Here is a 15,851-nt window from a genome sequence, read left to right on the forward strand (position 1 = left end):
GTGCTGCATTGAGATTTGTCATCCAGCAAGTAAATATTTTTGCTTTTGAAGTACACGAAAGATACAGCTGGGTCGATGGTAAGACAGAATCGAAAAACCGGTTTCATTTAGAAATAGCAAGGATCTGTACCCGCAACTATTCAGGATCTAACAGAGAAGGGACATCCAAAGGTTCTGGAGCAGAATCTTTTGGTCTGTGTGTCTTTTCACTTCTAAAGCAGCCCCGATGTCGTCCTAACTCGAAGTTCTCCGCCCATTACGGTAGCAAAAGAAACCTTTTCCCTCTCTTTTCTTACGATTTCCACCTATTTCAAAGGACATCCATTAAAAGAGACTGACTATAATCCCCCTATAGCACTGTTCTCAAAATTACATCAGCAAACTCGTAGAAGTTATTGTAAAAATACTGAAATATATTCCAGGATGTTTTAAATAAAAAAAAAAATACAGTGACAATTTGTTGATTAATTATATTGCTTGAATATTGAATATTCAATTTAAAAATAAAACTTTTACACCGAGTGTGTGCATGTAAAAATTAATAAAAAGGAAACTACGAGTAAAAAATTCGGTGTTATTTAGGAAGGTCAATATATATGCAGCTCCTATACGTAGGAGTTTTATATTTCGTAACCGCAAAAATTGTAAAAATATGCCGTGTCACATTTTTTAATGCAGATGTATTCACGTCCTACCATTAACACGGAGCGCCCCGTGTAAGGTGTCGTCCAAAGTCCCAGTCCCGAAAAATAAAAAGTTTCGAATACATGAATAGTACGTTACGTTGTACTTCTCCTGATATTCAAATTATCGCGACATAAATCTGACGTGGGGTCAGAATGGCTAGATAATTATCGCGTGACTTTTCAGACGACTCGCGCATAGTGTCATGCATAATGCGTTTCATTTGCCAAAAACGCGAACCGCGTGATACGACGCCGTCGCTGTTACACTGTAAATGCTGGCGGGGAAACAGTATTCAGCTCGGTATTATGCACAATTGAGATATATCAGTTCGCACTGCAAACCCGTATTTTGCGACGATCAACGCCGATCGAAGCGGCGCTAACAATGACCGAAATGATGCCGCGCGCAAATCCTCTCTCTCTCCCCCTCTCTCTCTCTCTTCCTCCCCGCGAACTCGCTGAAATCGCCGTGCCATCGATTCCGCGTTTACTAGTATTTCCGATAATTCTCGATGTGCGCACGTGCGACGCATTTACATCGCTCGTAAAGCCGAATTATACCTGTCAAATATTAACACGATTTTAGCATCGGAGATCACGATGCTGCAGGCTCGCTCAAAGGCCACCGATGTATTTGAGAATGCAAATACGGACCCTCGGTTATCGTATGATTTATAGAGAATTTCTATGCTTTTTGCTTCCGTTCAATGATTGCTTTACGTCATCTGCTATTGGATCCATTAGTCTTCGATGTGATACCGTTCACGTATGAAAATGCTCGTAGGGGAGGGTTGCCAAATGTGTCCCATCTAAGTTATTTTTGTCTTGTATTATAATTTTCATATGTCTTTGATTTGTCCGCAAGTGAAACGTTGGACATTGTAGATGGATACTAACGAATTAGAAATTATTTATTCGGATTATAAATTACTTTTGCACACATCAGTATTGAGCGAGGGAAAACGTGCAATATAGGATGCAAAGACGAGTGTACTTTACTTGTCCGTCCGGAATGCCTCGGCGAGGTAATACACGTTAGAAGCGGAAGCGCCTGAATTAGTTACAAATTCGGGCGTAGTAAACGATCCGGCGCTTAGGGCGAGAGCCACGCGAGCTTTGGAAATTCTCGCCGCGGCGGGTAGAACGCGGGGTGAGAGCGAGCGCGCGATGGCGATGGCGCGGCGCGGCGCGGTAGGTAGGTTTACCGCGATAAATCACACGGTGCACCGACAAAAGGGGCCCGACGAAAGGGTCGCCGCCATAAACGTATAAAGTAATTACGCGCCGTATCCGCGCTATACCGCGCGGCGCCGGCCGGCCATTCAGCGAGGATTCGCCTAAATTTCGCGCCCCGGTGTGTCCGACCATACGAGGCGCGAGCGACGAACAAGCCGAATGCGATTTTCATCCCCCTCCCCGCGAAACCGAAGCGCTCCCGTCTAGCTCACACCACCGCGACGGGAATTACGTTCCATCGCGTGCATTATCGGAACGTATATATTCTATATGAAGCACATGCTCGAAAGCCCGGGCTATCGCCCTCGCTGTCGCGGATTTCATCGAGTTAAGCCCTCTTTCTTCTTTTTTTCTGAGAGAGAGACAGAGGAAGAACGGATAGATTTATCATATTCTATGGCAGCCCTTTACCGAACAATAGGGAGATATACACGCTACAACATGATGCAAATAATTTTGTACAACTGACGTTTACTTTTCATGCAACTCTTTTCAATAGAGTTAATTATTTTATACCGCACTGACGCTTACTTTTTATTCAATTTTTTAGTGAATACAGTCTGACACGCTCTACGAGACAATTATTTTAGTTTATTGTTACATTAATCTGGTTAAGTCTCGTTATCGTTTTTTGATTGCTCCAATGTTTAATATTTTATTTATCTCGATAAATTTTGTACGCCTTCCTTCTCTTTCTCTCTTTCTCTCTCTTCTTTCCGTAACTTCTCTTTCATACACGCGGGTAAGCAATGGTCTCAAGCATGTATTACGTCTGTCAAAATGCTCGCCACTGCCGGAAAAAGGCGCGGGCATTCCGCTCCGTTCTTTCCGGTCAAGAGGTGCCTGCTAACTTTCCCATGAAAGGAGCTTGAATTTATATACCTATAAATTTCTTGGTGTACGGCTTGCTACACTGTAAGTTAGAAGTTAAGACACCGGGCGAGGCATCGTAACTGTTCCCGGTGAAATTAATAGTTTGTGATAAACAGAACTCATACGAATTACTGTTCATGTAGATAAACCCGTTATCGAAGGCATTAATCCGCTTTCGCGGAAGAAGAGCACAACTTTATCAGCAATATTACACGTGCTGTTAATATATAGATTTCCTCCGCCGATTGTTTAACGTCCCCCGACAATCCGATCGAGGAAAAGTTGCGCGTGCACGGGGCGGCGTTCTCTTATTAAGAAAGTTCTTCATTAGGAGGAGCGTCGAACTGCCGCTGCCGCAGTTCTTCTAGGGGAGCCGTTTCTTCTGCCGTTCGTTACGGGCGGAGATTGATGATCGCGAAGAAGCGTTTAAGCATAAAAAGCCCCGCGGCGGCTACGCCGAAAAGAGGGAGGAGCCTTTCTATATCGCGCGGCCCGTTAAATCGAGCGAAAAAAATAAGAATACCTACCGGGGCGCTGACGGACGCGAAGTGAGAGCAAGCCCCACCGCCGCGCTCGCGCTCGCAAAACGATATATTATGTATACGGAATAAATGGAATAAAGAGGAGCCTCGAGCCGTGAGTCCTTCGTACCCAATAGAGCAAGCTAACGGCCTCTGCCATCGCGCTCGCATTATCCATGGTCAACGTGTATGCGCGGCCTCCCACCCGCCCCGATAAGTTTTCGGACGGAAGACGGGCGGCGGGCCGGATAAATTCTCGAGACTTCCGGCGAAACTTCCTCGAGGAGCACCAGAGACGCATCGACGACCGCCCCGGAAGGTCTGCACGCGGCGCTTAACGCGAGGTAACGGCCCGCGAGAGCGGAGTGTTCCTAAATTTTTCCTCGAGCGTCCTTTATCGCGTATTCCCTCTGAGATGTTCTCTCCCCCCCTCTCCCTCGCTGTCTCGCGTAATCCCGGAAGTGCAGGTCCGCGAGCAACGACGTGTTCTCGATCGAGGGATCGAGCTACCAAAGCGGACAGGGCCCCAAGCTCCCTTTGCCGATGACAAATAAGCGACGTAGAAACGCGCAATGTTCACCGCCGCGAGTTATTTGCGGTATGAGAATAACGAACGTCCGCGCGGGCAAAAATGTTTTTATACGCGAGAATTTTTCGCGAGAAACGAGTAATAGCGGGATAAAGCGAAATAATAGGATGTAAAATTGGATTTTTCCATGGAAAATAACGCGGTCGGATGAAATGAAATATTTTACAATTACATCGCGCGTGTGCGCGTACAAACGCAACGCGCGTTGTGAAATGACACGGTCGTCGCAGCAGCAGCCACAGCTCTCCGGGAAAACGATCGGATCGTCGAACAACATTCGGCGGTAGTTTTTATAACGATGATACGGGCCGCGAGAGCGAAACATTTCTGCCACGGCATTGTCACGAGCGTATACTCGCTTCGCGATTGAAACAGCGCAGCGTGCCCTCGACAAATCTGTGCTCCCTGTGCGATGTTTTTCCCCCCCTGCGATACCCTCAGGGTATCTTTTTTAGTGTTTTTCCCGACCATTTTGCACTCCGCAAAACTGCGCGGAATTGCAGTGCGCTGTGTAACTTTGTGCATCGACTGTAGTGAAGTAACGGCTTGTGCTAAGTATCTCAGCATACACATCTCCGCATCCTCTCTCTCTCTCTTTCTCTCTCGTTGTCGCTGCCCGAGCACCAAAAAGCCATCCACCTCGCCGTCTCGCCCTAAAAGTCCGCGGGGGGTGAGCTGAAATCGCGCGCCTGGCGGCCGAATGTATTTCTCGGAGGGCTTAATGCCAGTGAAAGTGGAAACGCCGGCACAATGGAGACAGCGAGGAAGTACAGGACGAAGAAGAGCTTCTGAACGCGACCGTGTCTGCGTGCGAGGATACAGAGAAAGAGAGAGAGAGAGGAGCTGATACACAGACGAAAAGGAGATTGCGAGGAACAAGGAAAGAGGAACACTCATTGTATACGAATACACTCGAAACGCTCGACAGACACGTCGATTCGATTCTACGTAGACGATACCGTCCGCAAAACACTAAGGGCGAAGGGACGAAGTAGAAAGAGAGCGAGAAAGAGAGAGAGAGAGGGGGGGAGAGAACGCAACGGCAGGGTGGAAATTCGTTATCAGAAACGCCTTAAACTCGTGGTCCACTATCTTTGACTCGCGCGCGCGAAGTCTCTCCGAATATCGCAACGGTGAAACTTCCATACCCTCCGCTTCTTGATTTATTAGATTTCACGACGGACCAGGGTGATAGAACGAAAACAAAAAGGGACGGTCGCAAGAAGAAAGGAAAAGGTAAGAGGAGGCGGCAGGGAGCCAAGAGAAGCGATCTCGGGGGCTGCAGAATCTCTCTTGGCCCTTCTCTCTTCTTCAGCACTTGTAGCTCTTTTTTCGTTCGATGCCTGCAAAGTTTTCCTGGCAGGTATTCCACCCAGGGATCCTGCCGTGGCTCCTCCTGCGCCCCGGACTCGTAACAGTCCGGCATCATACCTACCCTTAGCTTCGTTGCTCTGTCCTCCGCAGATCTTCTCTTACGTATATATACTTAATGGCATCTCTCTTTTCCTTTCTCCCCCATTTCGACTCTACCCCGCGACGTCGTTCTCTACTCTTCTCGCGGCTACGTATCCACTGTTTGTGCTGCAAACGCTGCTACGACAGCAACAACGACGCGACGACGATAGTAGCAGCAGCGACGGTGGTAACAGCAGCAGCAACAGCAGTAGCAGCAGCTGGTGGCGGCGCGTTCCGGAACTTCGAAACTCTAACGAAATCTCGGGCAACGTGAATATTTTATGCGTAAATCAAATCCCGACGAGTATACGCGAGAGAGAGAGAGGGAGAGAGTGGAGGATCCGTAGCACGGTGCGGCTAAATTCAATAGTAGCGCAACGCCTCGCAGGCTCCTCATAACCGTACCGCTTCTCCATATCTCTCCTCTCTGCTTCTTTTCTTTATAGGATGTGTCTGGTATCGCTCTGTCTCTCTCCGGCCTCTCCTCTTTCTCGTACTCATTCAATTCAACGCCGTACCAAAAGTCTAGTCCTTACCGGAGATATTCCATCGTGAGTGTATCTATCGACTATTGAATTTCTGTCGCGCGCGTTGCAACGCGTTATCGAGCCTATTTGCATCGCTGAATCCAGTACCGCGCAACCGCCCGGTGTTGTTTCGTGCGGGCATTATTTTGAACCATCAAGCGTGACGACAAGCGCGCAATTACACGCCGCGACGCGAAGGTCGACGAGATTCTCGAGATTTAGATGATCGTAGATTTCGCGGTGTGCGAAACGTAATAAAGGGGAACGACGCGCGCGCCTGCTTCTAGACCTGGACCTCGTCAGCCCCGAGGGTGGAATTCTCCCCTCCGGCCGAACGCTTGCACAATACAGCAATAAAACTTCCCCTTTTCGTTCCGTCTTCTCATACTGGGTTAAGGGGGAAAAACGCGGTTCCCTCTGCGACCGAGCAACCCCATGACCAGGTAGTACTCGGTCAACGTAACGTCCTGCAGAACGATCAAATATTCAGCGGCACTATCCCGACGCTGCGCTGCGGATGCTGCCTTTATTTATTTGTTTGCGACGAGTCCGCTTCCAACCGGAGCGGACACCGAGCATCTACGTGTGTAGAAACACGCGCGGCGAGCACGGGGGGAAAGAGGGAGGAATATTTTTTTTCTTACCCGGGAACGCCGCCAGGAACCTTTCACCCAGATACCAATTCTGACCCAAAAAGTCACGCATTAAATTAATAAATTACAAGTGCTCCTATCTGCTGTCTCTCTCTCTCTCTTTCTCTCCCTCTCGTCCCTCGACTTTTGGCACGGCGTTCGTGAGTCCCAGTATTTGCCCCGTGCATGCTTCATCTCACGCATGCGTCTTTGACGTCCCGAACGATTTGCATTTCGAAAGAATCATTTTCAGAATCTTTTGTTTCACAGTTGGCAGTATTCTGCAAATATATTACTTTATTCTTAAAAACCGCTTTGATCCACCAGAAAAATACACAATGCTGTACAATCTCACGTAACAAGTCTGGCTTTGTTCCAAATTGAGAATAAAATTTTTTAATTGCGTTTTTTATATTGGCGCGGCAGTGTAAATTTGAATATTCGGAGGTCAGTCGTGGAAAATATCCGAAAAGTCTGAAAAATATCTATTTTGCCGCCCTTAATTTTTAATGAGATTGAACAAACGTCCCCCCTCTGTCACCTTTTAATTTCGTGTGAAATGGAAAGGAAACAATAATTTGAACAGAGAGACGGCGGAGAAATAACATTTCGTTTACCGCGTGCGTACCCACGTTGAATATTCGTTGCGTATCCCGTCGACCGTGGTATATCGCGGCCGCGGTATTCATGTGCACGGTGCTGAAAACGCCGAATGAAAATTAGATACCTCGAAACCGTGGCGGCGTGGGCATGCTGTGCGCGAAATCGTGCGCGCTTGGAACCGTGCACGCGCTAAAATATCACAATGGCGCGGCGGGTGCATTTACCGGCTCTCGCTGGTGTTTTTGACGACAGATAGCTCTTTCATCGATGGTAATTAGCCGGAGAGCTCGAGGAGTTATCACTTGGCGCGATCGTGGCTGCTTGCACGCGCGGGGACGGGGCTCGTCTGCCCACCTGCTGTCACTCCGGCGCGGGGAGGAGGAAGGGCGCTTACTTCCAGGTAGTAGTAGTAGTAGTCGTTTAATTAATTAACACCACGCCGAATAATAATTATCGAAATGAAAGATGATATCGACGGGGTTATTTATTGGCGCGCACGATGATTATCGTGGTATAATCCGACGCGCCGCTTAGCTCCGAGCCACGAGTTGTCGTTATACGTTGTATACGGCTGCGCCCTCCCGTCCGCCCCGATAGCTGTAGCCGAAACGCTACTCCGCTAATTGATAGTAAATTAATTTGTCCGAGCGATCTCATATTTATGGCTCTTAGCTAGCGGCCCTGTTCAGCGCTCCGCGAGAATCTTGCGAATCTCTTGTGCCGATCTTTCGAGATGATCGTTCGCGTTTCCGAAAGTAAATCGTTGACTCGTTTTATCTACTTCATTTCTTTGTTTTCCGTTACACGTGCTGTTTTTGCTCATTCTCTAAAAGGTGGTATTATATTATTAGATGATAAAATTGCTAACTAAACTAATAATTACTTACAGAATTATTTGTTTATTATAGGCTGCGAAACATTATACATTGACGTCATTATACATTTTTATTTTTTAGTGTTTTATTTTAATGTTTTATTTTTTAGTAGCGAGCTCAAAATGCTAGCACGAGAAGCGTCCAAGACAAATTACATTCTACGAAGATTCAATCTAGTCACGCGGATGTTCGAAGTCGAGGGGGAGTCGCGCGCGGACGCGTTCGTACGGCCGGAAAGAAAATAAAAGCGGCGGGAGAGCGCGGTTCGACGCGCGCGCGCGGATGGCCAGGCCAGGTGGGCAAAAAGGAAGGAAGCGCAAGCCGCGGGGCGCTGGAAAAGCGATTTCGGATGAAGGGCAGGTCGATTCCGGACTCGTTAGGCCGGCACAAACCGCAAGCGCCGGGCATGCTCTACCAAATACTACTACGTGCGGGCGAAATGGGATGTTCTCCCCTTCTATCGCATGTGAATTTCCTCGATATTAAAGCCCGAGTAATGGTGAGCTGCGCGACGATTGGTGGCGCGCGGCGACCTGCTTGGTGCTTGGACTTCCGATAATTATGTGCCAATTAAATTTAACGACTGTCCATTATTCCGGTCTGCGAATTCCCCCGCCTTTGCCTACCCTCTCTCGCTCCCCTTCCCTTTGATGCCGATTTCCATCACCCTTCCTTCGGCGACGTAGCCCCCGGCGTGGCCGAATCGGCAACAACCATCATTCGGATCGCAATCCAATTACTTTTTAATATTATCGGGGTGGGGGGAGAGCGCCTGGAATCGAGCTGCCTTTGCGGAACGTCGCGCGACCACATTGTAAAACTACGAGGAACTCCCGCTGGCAAATAAATGCTTCCGGGCTAGCTTGCGTCCCTTTCTCACATACGTCGTTGTTAGGAGCCATTTGCTCGCCACGGCTCGCTGTCGCTATCAAATGGAATAAAGTGCCGACGACCAGTTCCGAAGGAAATGGGAAGTTTGGAACGTAATTTGCTACGATCGATCGCATAACTTGAACAAAATGGGAAGAAAGTATAATAAATATTTTTGTCTTGTCGCGCGCGCACATTCTCGTGTCTTGTTCGGATTTTTAGCCGGAGACGTCAGATCATATTTCAATGTTTTCTTTTTTTTTTTAGCTTATTGTAATCGTTAGAGCGTACGTAATCTTTTGTATTATCAAGTTCGCATATCATATCGCGTAAAAGAAAAAAAGACGTGAATCCAGCATTCACGTTGAAGCATCCAATTTCATGCTGTCTACTCGTGTAATTGTTTTAAAAAGTATGTCTCTCTTTCTTGCCCCTTCTCGGTTCGTCCTCGTTAAGAATTCAAGCGTTTCAACCGCAGATTAACCCGCCATCGGACCAGTGTTTGCTACTGTTTTCCAAGCTCATTAAAAGAATGGCCGAAACGTGTACCGAGTTCTCGGCTTAATTATCATTACAGATGTAAAACATATTTAGAGAACAATATTTACACGTAACGTTAATTATCGACTCATTTACGTGCAACAGTGTTTACGTATGAGCGTGCCGATTTATTGTACCATAGGGTGCCCCTATCACGTTAAAATTGCCATTTAAAATTTTCGCGGATAGAGATAAGCTAGAGAAAATAACTTGTTATTGAAATGTGCATTGAGACACAAAGAATGAAATAAAATTTTGCAACGCGGTGCTCAAGGTCTTCAATATTCGGAGACACGTTCGACAGATATAAAGAAAATGTGAAACGTGCATGCCACAGAAGAAAAATAGTACGTACTATTTTCTAATCAAATGTCGGTCATTCCTAAGCTGCGCTTTGCTGAATGGAAAATAATTTTTCAGAAAAATTTCTCTCGCGCGTATGGCATAAAAACCTTGTTCGACCTGACGTATATAGATATATATCAGGTCGAATAAAATTTATATATATAATATATATATATTTTTTTTTATTTATATATGTATCCTTTAAATCAATTTAAATTCTACGGTGAAGCGAAACGGTATTCGATTTTCGCCTTATCCGCCAATTTGAAAAGGCACTTTATTCAAAATTCTCTTGTGTGCTTTGAAAATTAAATCGTCAATGATGTTGCGATATTGAAAATTCGAATGCATTACGTCGCATCATGCAAATTTCCCTGTAAAGAATAACAGCATGCTTATTGAAACAGTGAATATAGTAGAAATCTTACCATTCGCCTATCTATCAATAAGTTCTGGAGGTCGCCCGTCTGTGGAGAAGATGGTGGCAGGCAAGTTTGATATTGTAACTTCTAACATCAAGTTTAGGGATTTGCGTTGTAGGAAATGGGTGAGGTGCTCGTCGCCGGGACAGCGAATACAAGGAATAGTCGGTAGGGGAGGAGGGTGAGCACCAACACAGAATGACCACTAAACACCTAACAACCAACAATAGCAGTCAACATTGAACATCGATAAACCAACGAAACTTAACCAACCACAAGTCACATTGTAACGGAATTCAGCGAACAGTGAAGACATAATCCACCAATACATATATATATATGTGTGTGTATGTGTGTGTGTGTTTGTGTGACGAATGAATATATATATGTATATATCTAGAATACAAACCGTATAACACAATGTTAAAATGACGCGTGAATACGTACGTGCACACGAGGAATGCCTCTGCCACAGCGCGACATTGAATTTCGTCGAGATAATTTTGTAGCACGAAATTTGCGGGATACCGCGTGTAGAATATGCCCGACCGAGTAGTCCGACCAGATTGCCAATTAGACAGAGCACTCTCGGGTCCACGTTCGCCCAATGAGGCGGGCGAAGGCAGATCTTGACTCTTGCAGAGCTCTCCCATTAAAAACATCAACGAGAAATACTAATTGTGTGACACGATATATAACGTAAAAGTGAGAGGCACGTGTGTGTATGTTAAAACTTAATGACACATCTTCAGAGACACCGATTAGGGGTATGGTGACGTACCACATCGAGTACATTGAGAACGTGGTTCGCGCGGACGACACTAGTAGTAGTAGTAGTAGTAGTAGTAGTAGTAGTAGTAGTAGTTGTTACATTGTGTGTTGTGGTCGTGGCAAGAAGAAGAAGAGGTGGAGGAGGTGTGCGGCGCCCCCGGCCAGCCGGTCGCCCGTCACACCCTGAAACAGAATAATATTGTCACTCCCCTGCGAAGAAATACCGTCTCTACCGACTATCTCCTCTGCAAGCGTTGTTTAATACAATTCATTCGTTAACAGTACATTGCGATTATCTCGCGATGATCAGAGAAACGTAATTGCAGGTAATTAACACGATATATCGTCGCGACATTTTATTCACACTGTTCCAAGTAAAAATATTTACTTCTAATTTTATAATTACAATTGTAATAAATATCTAATTTCTGTATATACTGTTGTCAAACTTAAGAAATGGAAGTAGTATCGTCTTCCTCAAAAATTTCGTTCCAAGTAAAAGAAGCAAACCGTAAGCTTCATACAGAATCGATACGTCAATTTCGAAAATCGGTACTAAATATGTAGATCCAACTTCGACATTTAGAGTGATCGAGGTACGTCAGACAAAGTTAGCGTCTAGTTCGAAATTGAATTCTACTGTTGTCGCGCGCCTTCACGTATGAGAGTCTGACCTGGCAGTGTCGATTTCGTTTGTTACGACTCGGTTTTATCGGTGGCTCCGATACTTCGCTCACAGAGTAGCGGCGCGAAGTCCCGCTATGTGGAGGATCGAAGCCGAAAAAAGGGACGAAGCTTTATATCGAGGAAAAGGGGATTTCGGATTTGCTGGACCGTGTCCACCCTCCCCTCCCCTCCCCTATTGCATCGTTTACGTCTAACACGAGCGAGCAGACGAGCACGCGCGCGCTATGTACGTGAAGGAAAGGCAGAAAGTTGGCGAAGTGAGAGGAAGAGAGAGAAAGAGAGAGAGTGATGACGGTCGGTAGGGGGGAGGCTTAGAAACGGGAGCAGCGACCGGGATTTTAACGTCGAGCACACTCGTTTCGAGTCGATAGGTCCACTTCGGCTGGCTTGGGAAGCAGTCGACATGGTCCAACAACTTCCTCTCCGGCTCCTACCTCACCACCCCCCTCCATCGCGCGCCCTTTCGTCCATCTAGCCGTCATCTTCGCGGCAGGAAACGGGGCGTGAGCGGATGGAAGTTTTCATACGTAGGGCGCTCACGCAACTGATAAAAACAACCGATTCCCGACCTGACCGATTCTCGTTCGGAAACAACTGCGGGAGTTTCTTCAGCTCTTCCACTTGCTTGAGGAGCGAGCGCGCTTGTCATGAAGTGATATATTAACGATTTTCGCGCGACGATCCGGACGCGGGTAGCACGTTGAGGAAGCTGTTGTATTTTTCGCAACGCGAATTATAAAATTATACCAACGTGGCCGTTCCATCGAGCGTGAAACACGTGCAACGACGTCAGCGAATAAATTGTGTGTGACGTAAGAGACGCGTTCGTGAGATCCGCAGCTTGTGCTCTCATCGCGGTTAGTAAGGAGACGATACATACGAGGTTTGTTTAATTCTAAAAAGAGATCCCGCTCCGCGATGCTTAGTTTCCAGCGTGCTGATAGCGAGGTATCACGATTACCTCCGAGTATTTAAGCAAAGATCGTAAAAATCCTTGTTTCCCTCACGATGTAAGGGGATTAAATATTGTCGCAACGTGCCTCGGCATAAGTTGAACGATAATGTTCGCCCGTATGATAAAACATATTCATTTTTCGAATGAAGGAAAAACAAAATAATTATAGCACCAGATGTGCGCTTGTAACGAGTATACAGCAATTAGTGGTATCTCTCTAAGTAGAGATGACAGGTTCCAAACTTCATAAATCAAATTTATAAATAAGTCGAATAGCATTTATATTTTATAAAAATAAAAAAGTAAATTATTTTAATTATTTACAATTACATAGACCTCTATTCAGGGAATGATAAAACAAAACTTTTTTAAAGATTGTAATTTATGTAGTAGTTTATAAAATTAATATTTACTTCGAACAGAGATTAATTTCAACAAGTGATTAAAAATCTATGACTTTTTTCTTAATCATATATAGAATTCTTAATGTAATATTTAGTTCTATAAAATCAATATTTCATTGGGATTACTGGTTAACAAGTACTTGTGCAACTTTAATATACTTTGTTAATAGATGGATATCTGTATTATAACTAGAACGTTTTTGGAACGTTAAACTATTACGATGGAAATAAATTTGATATAATCGAGAGAAGATTGCCTTCTCTGTCTCTGCAAGCACGTACAGCTGTATTATTAAAAATCATTGTTTCCGTTTGCCTTCTAAAATTCGTACGGAAATAAATAGGGTGCCTGCTGGAGTAGAGGGTTGTATTACTTTCGAGGAACGCGAAAAATGGGTTCGCGCATACGCACACAGCGAGGCGAATGTATGGATATGAATAGGCGGAAATATTACGTGGCATGGGAGAGGGTAATATCCGAAAGAAGGAGAGGAGGACGGCGAGAGAAAAGCGGGTTAGTGAGTGAGAGACAACGTTAGCAAGTTTACTTTGTATGCCACGCAGTGAGAAAGTTCCATCCAGCTGTTAGTCGCGTCTTCCTTAGTTTTCCTCTCGATGAAAACTCACTCGTGAGTTTAAGCTTCCATCTTCCGTGCGCGTGCAAGCGAGTGAAAAGCAAATAACCAAATGCGGTTCTTTACCTTTGTGTAAGGCTAAAGTAAAATTCTATAATAATTACGGCATAATTATGAAATGAGAAGTAAATGTAGATCCGACGACGTATAAATCATTTTAGTGCCAGAGAATGCGCGAGCGATCTTTTAATGTTTTCGTCCCCGAAAGGAATATTACAATACGATTTACGTGAAAAATAGGATTATCGACGAATAGACTAGCCGAAGGGACAAAGCTTGACTGAGAGCACGAATTTCCGAGAGCATTCTGAACTGATTTCTATTTTGTCACTCGGCCAATCGCTCTCGGTATCGCTAGAAATAAATAACACTGAATACATCATCCCCCGGATTGCCGTCATACTAGCCGCTTGTTCTCGTCGCAAATAGAACCCTCGGGAATTACGCCGCGGAGATCGGCGGCCTGGGATGGGTAGACGGCGGTAATACTGGTTATCATCGCGCTGATTGCACCTATACCTTCCTCCCCCCGCGCTGCGCCAGCTACATTCATCGAGCTATCCTTCCATTGGTACCTGCACCTGACCCAGTACATTTCCACTACCGTGCTATTCATTACGATCTACAACGATCGTTCCTTTCACGATACATCGATGTACGAAAATTGGCGGGCGGCACGGTAGGGGGTTATGCATTCATACTTGCACGTCATGAATCCTTCTACCCCGTCGTAGAGCGGAAGGGCTCTAAAGCCGTGCCGTGCCGAGATTATGGCGCTTTGGCAGTGAATGTACAAGTGATACACGCTCGATGACCCGGCAATTTTCGTACCGGGAGAGGAAGTTTTACAACAAAGATCCGGGCGCGTAATTTAACCGAATGGGCCGTTTTACAAATTAACTCTTCCGAACTTCTCGCTGGTCGTTACACTTTCCGTTGTAAGCGGCGCAAATTATTTTAATTGCACGCGCGAGGGTCTATTTTCTTCTCTCTAAGAGAGATAAAAGCCGCGGTAACTAGCGCGAAGACCGAAAGTTATTCGGGGGCCGACTATAAAACGATGATGACTAGTCCCTCGTTCTCGCCGCGTGATATTCAACGGAGCGCGAGATCAGTCGCGTATCGCGAATGCCTCGTGAACGCCTAAGGAACCAAGTGAAATGTCCCACGGCCGGTGTACGGCGGCCCTCGTTATTTGCAAAAGCGTAAACAACCGTCGCACTCCTACCTACAGGCACACGCGTGCAAAGGTAACGAATGGCAGAAGGCAAAGCAGCCACACCTTCGAAAACGCGCTCTCCGGCCTCTCTCTTTCCTCCCCCCTCCTCTCTCTCTCTCTCTCTCTCTCTCTGTCTCTCTCTCTCGCTCGCTCGCTCTACGGCACCGTGCACACATACGTGTTTACGTTGGAAACGCGCTACGCCAGGCGGAACTAACGGTAACGAACGGTTGCGAACGTAAGAGACCGGTTCCCGTGGCAAACGACATTTCGACCGAGCGTTGCACGCCGCCGGTACGTGCGGTAAGAGGAAGCAAACTATTTGCGAGATTCCGAAGGAGAGAGTGAGTAGAACTCGCAGCACTGAAGGCAAATAGGTGGATAGATGGATGGATGAGTTGATTTGTACCTCGAACACGTTCTCTCTGTATGAAAGTATCAAAGGTAAAAAAGGAGTAATTAAAATTCATGCACGGGAAGAAAGATTTTTTTGCTAAAGCGTTTAAAAATTCAGCTTATTATAAATATAGAAATATTTTTTTGCTATTTAGATCATCAAAATAATTATACACCGTGAAAAAATGTAATTGCAGTAACCATAATTTATAGTTATTTTTGGACCCAGTTATATTTTTATAGTTATTCAACAATATAAATTACAGTTTGAACTATATTAAAGCTCTCAAAATCACAATATTAATCTATGCACCTTATGATTGCCATAATAAAAAAAGAAACAATCATTATAAACCGCCAATATAAGCATATCATTACTATAAAAATAATATTTCTGATTATAACTATTTTATTACTAATTATAGTCGTGAATATCATACTTTTTTTCAGTGTAGGATTGTCAACCAGTCGACGCGAATAATAATTGTAGAGGAAATAGCTTTTCAAGAACCCTGTTAATTTTGACAGTTCCTGATGTACATTGATATGACACGTGAGATATAAAGGATTGACGTAGAATACGAATGTGAATTGGGAGAGAAAGAGAGAA

General features: G+C 45.4%; 1 protein-coding gene across 19 annotated transcripts in view; it reads right to left on the reverse strand.

Annotated features, from left to right (window-relative positions):
• Positions 1-15,851, reverse strand: part of LOC105835899 (CUGBP Elav-like family member 4) — a 569,131-nt gene that overhangs the window by 412,775 nt on the left and 140,505 nt on the right. For 3 of the 19 annotated variants that reach the window (XM_036289667.1, XM_028195159.2, XM_036289663.1), the window contains exon 2: positions 10,956-11,128. The exons of 14 other annotated variants lie outside the window; for them this stretch is intronic. Coding sequence is in view for 1 of the 5 variants with exons in the window: in XM_036289656.1 (XP_036145549.1) it covers positions 10,622-10,657 (36 nt within the window). In the remaining 4 variants the exon portion in view is untranslated. Of the gene's footprint in view, positions 1-10,621; positions 10,673-10,955; positions 11,129-15,851 lie in introns of those variants that run through there. 2 more of the 19 variants (XM_036289656.1, XM_036289665.1) reach the window with 2 other exon arrangements.

The sequence above is a fragment of the Monomorium pharaonis genome, chromosome 7 (assembly GCF_013373865.1).
Source record: "Monomorium pharaonis isolate MP-MQ-018 chromosome 7, ASM1337386v2, whole genome shotgun sequence".
Lineage (NCBI taxonomy): Eukaryota > Metazoa > Arthropoda > Insecta > Hymenoptera > Formicidae > Monomorium > Monomorium pharaonis.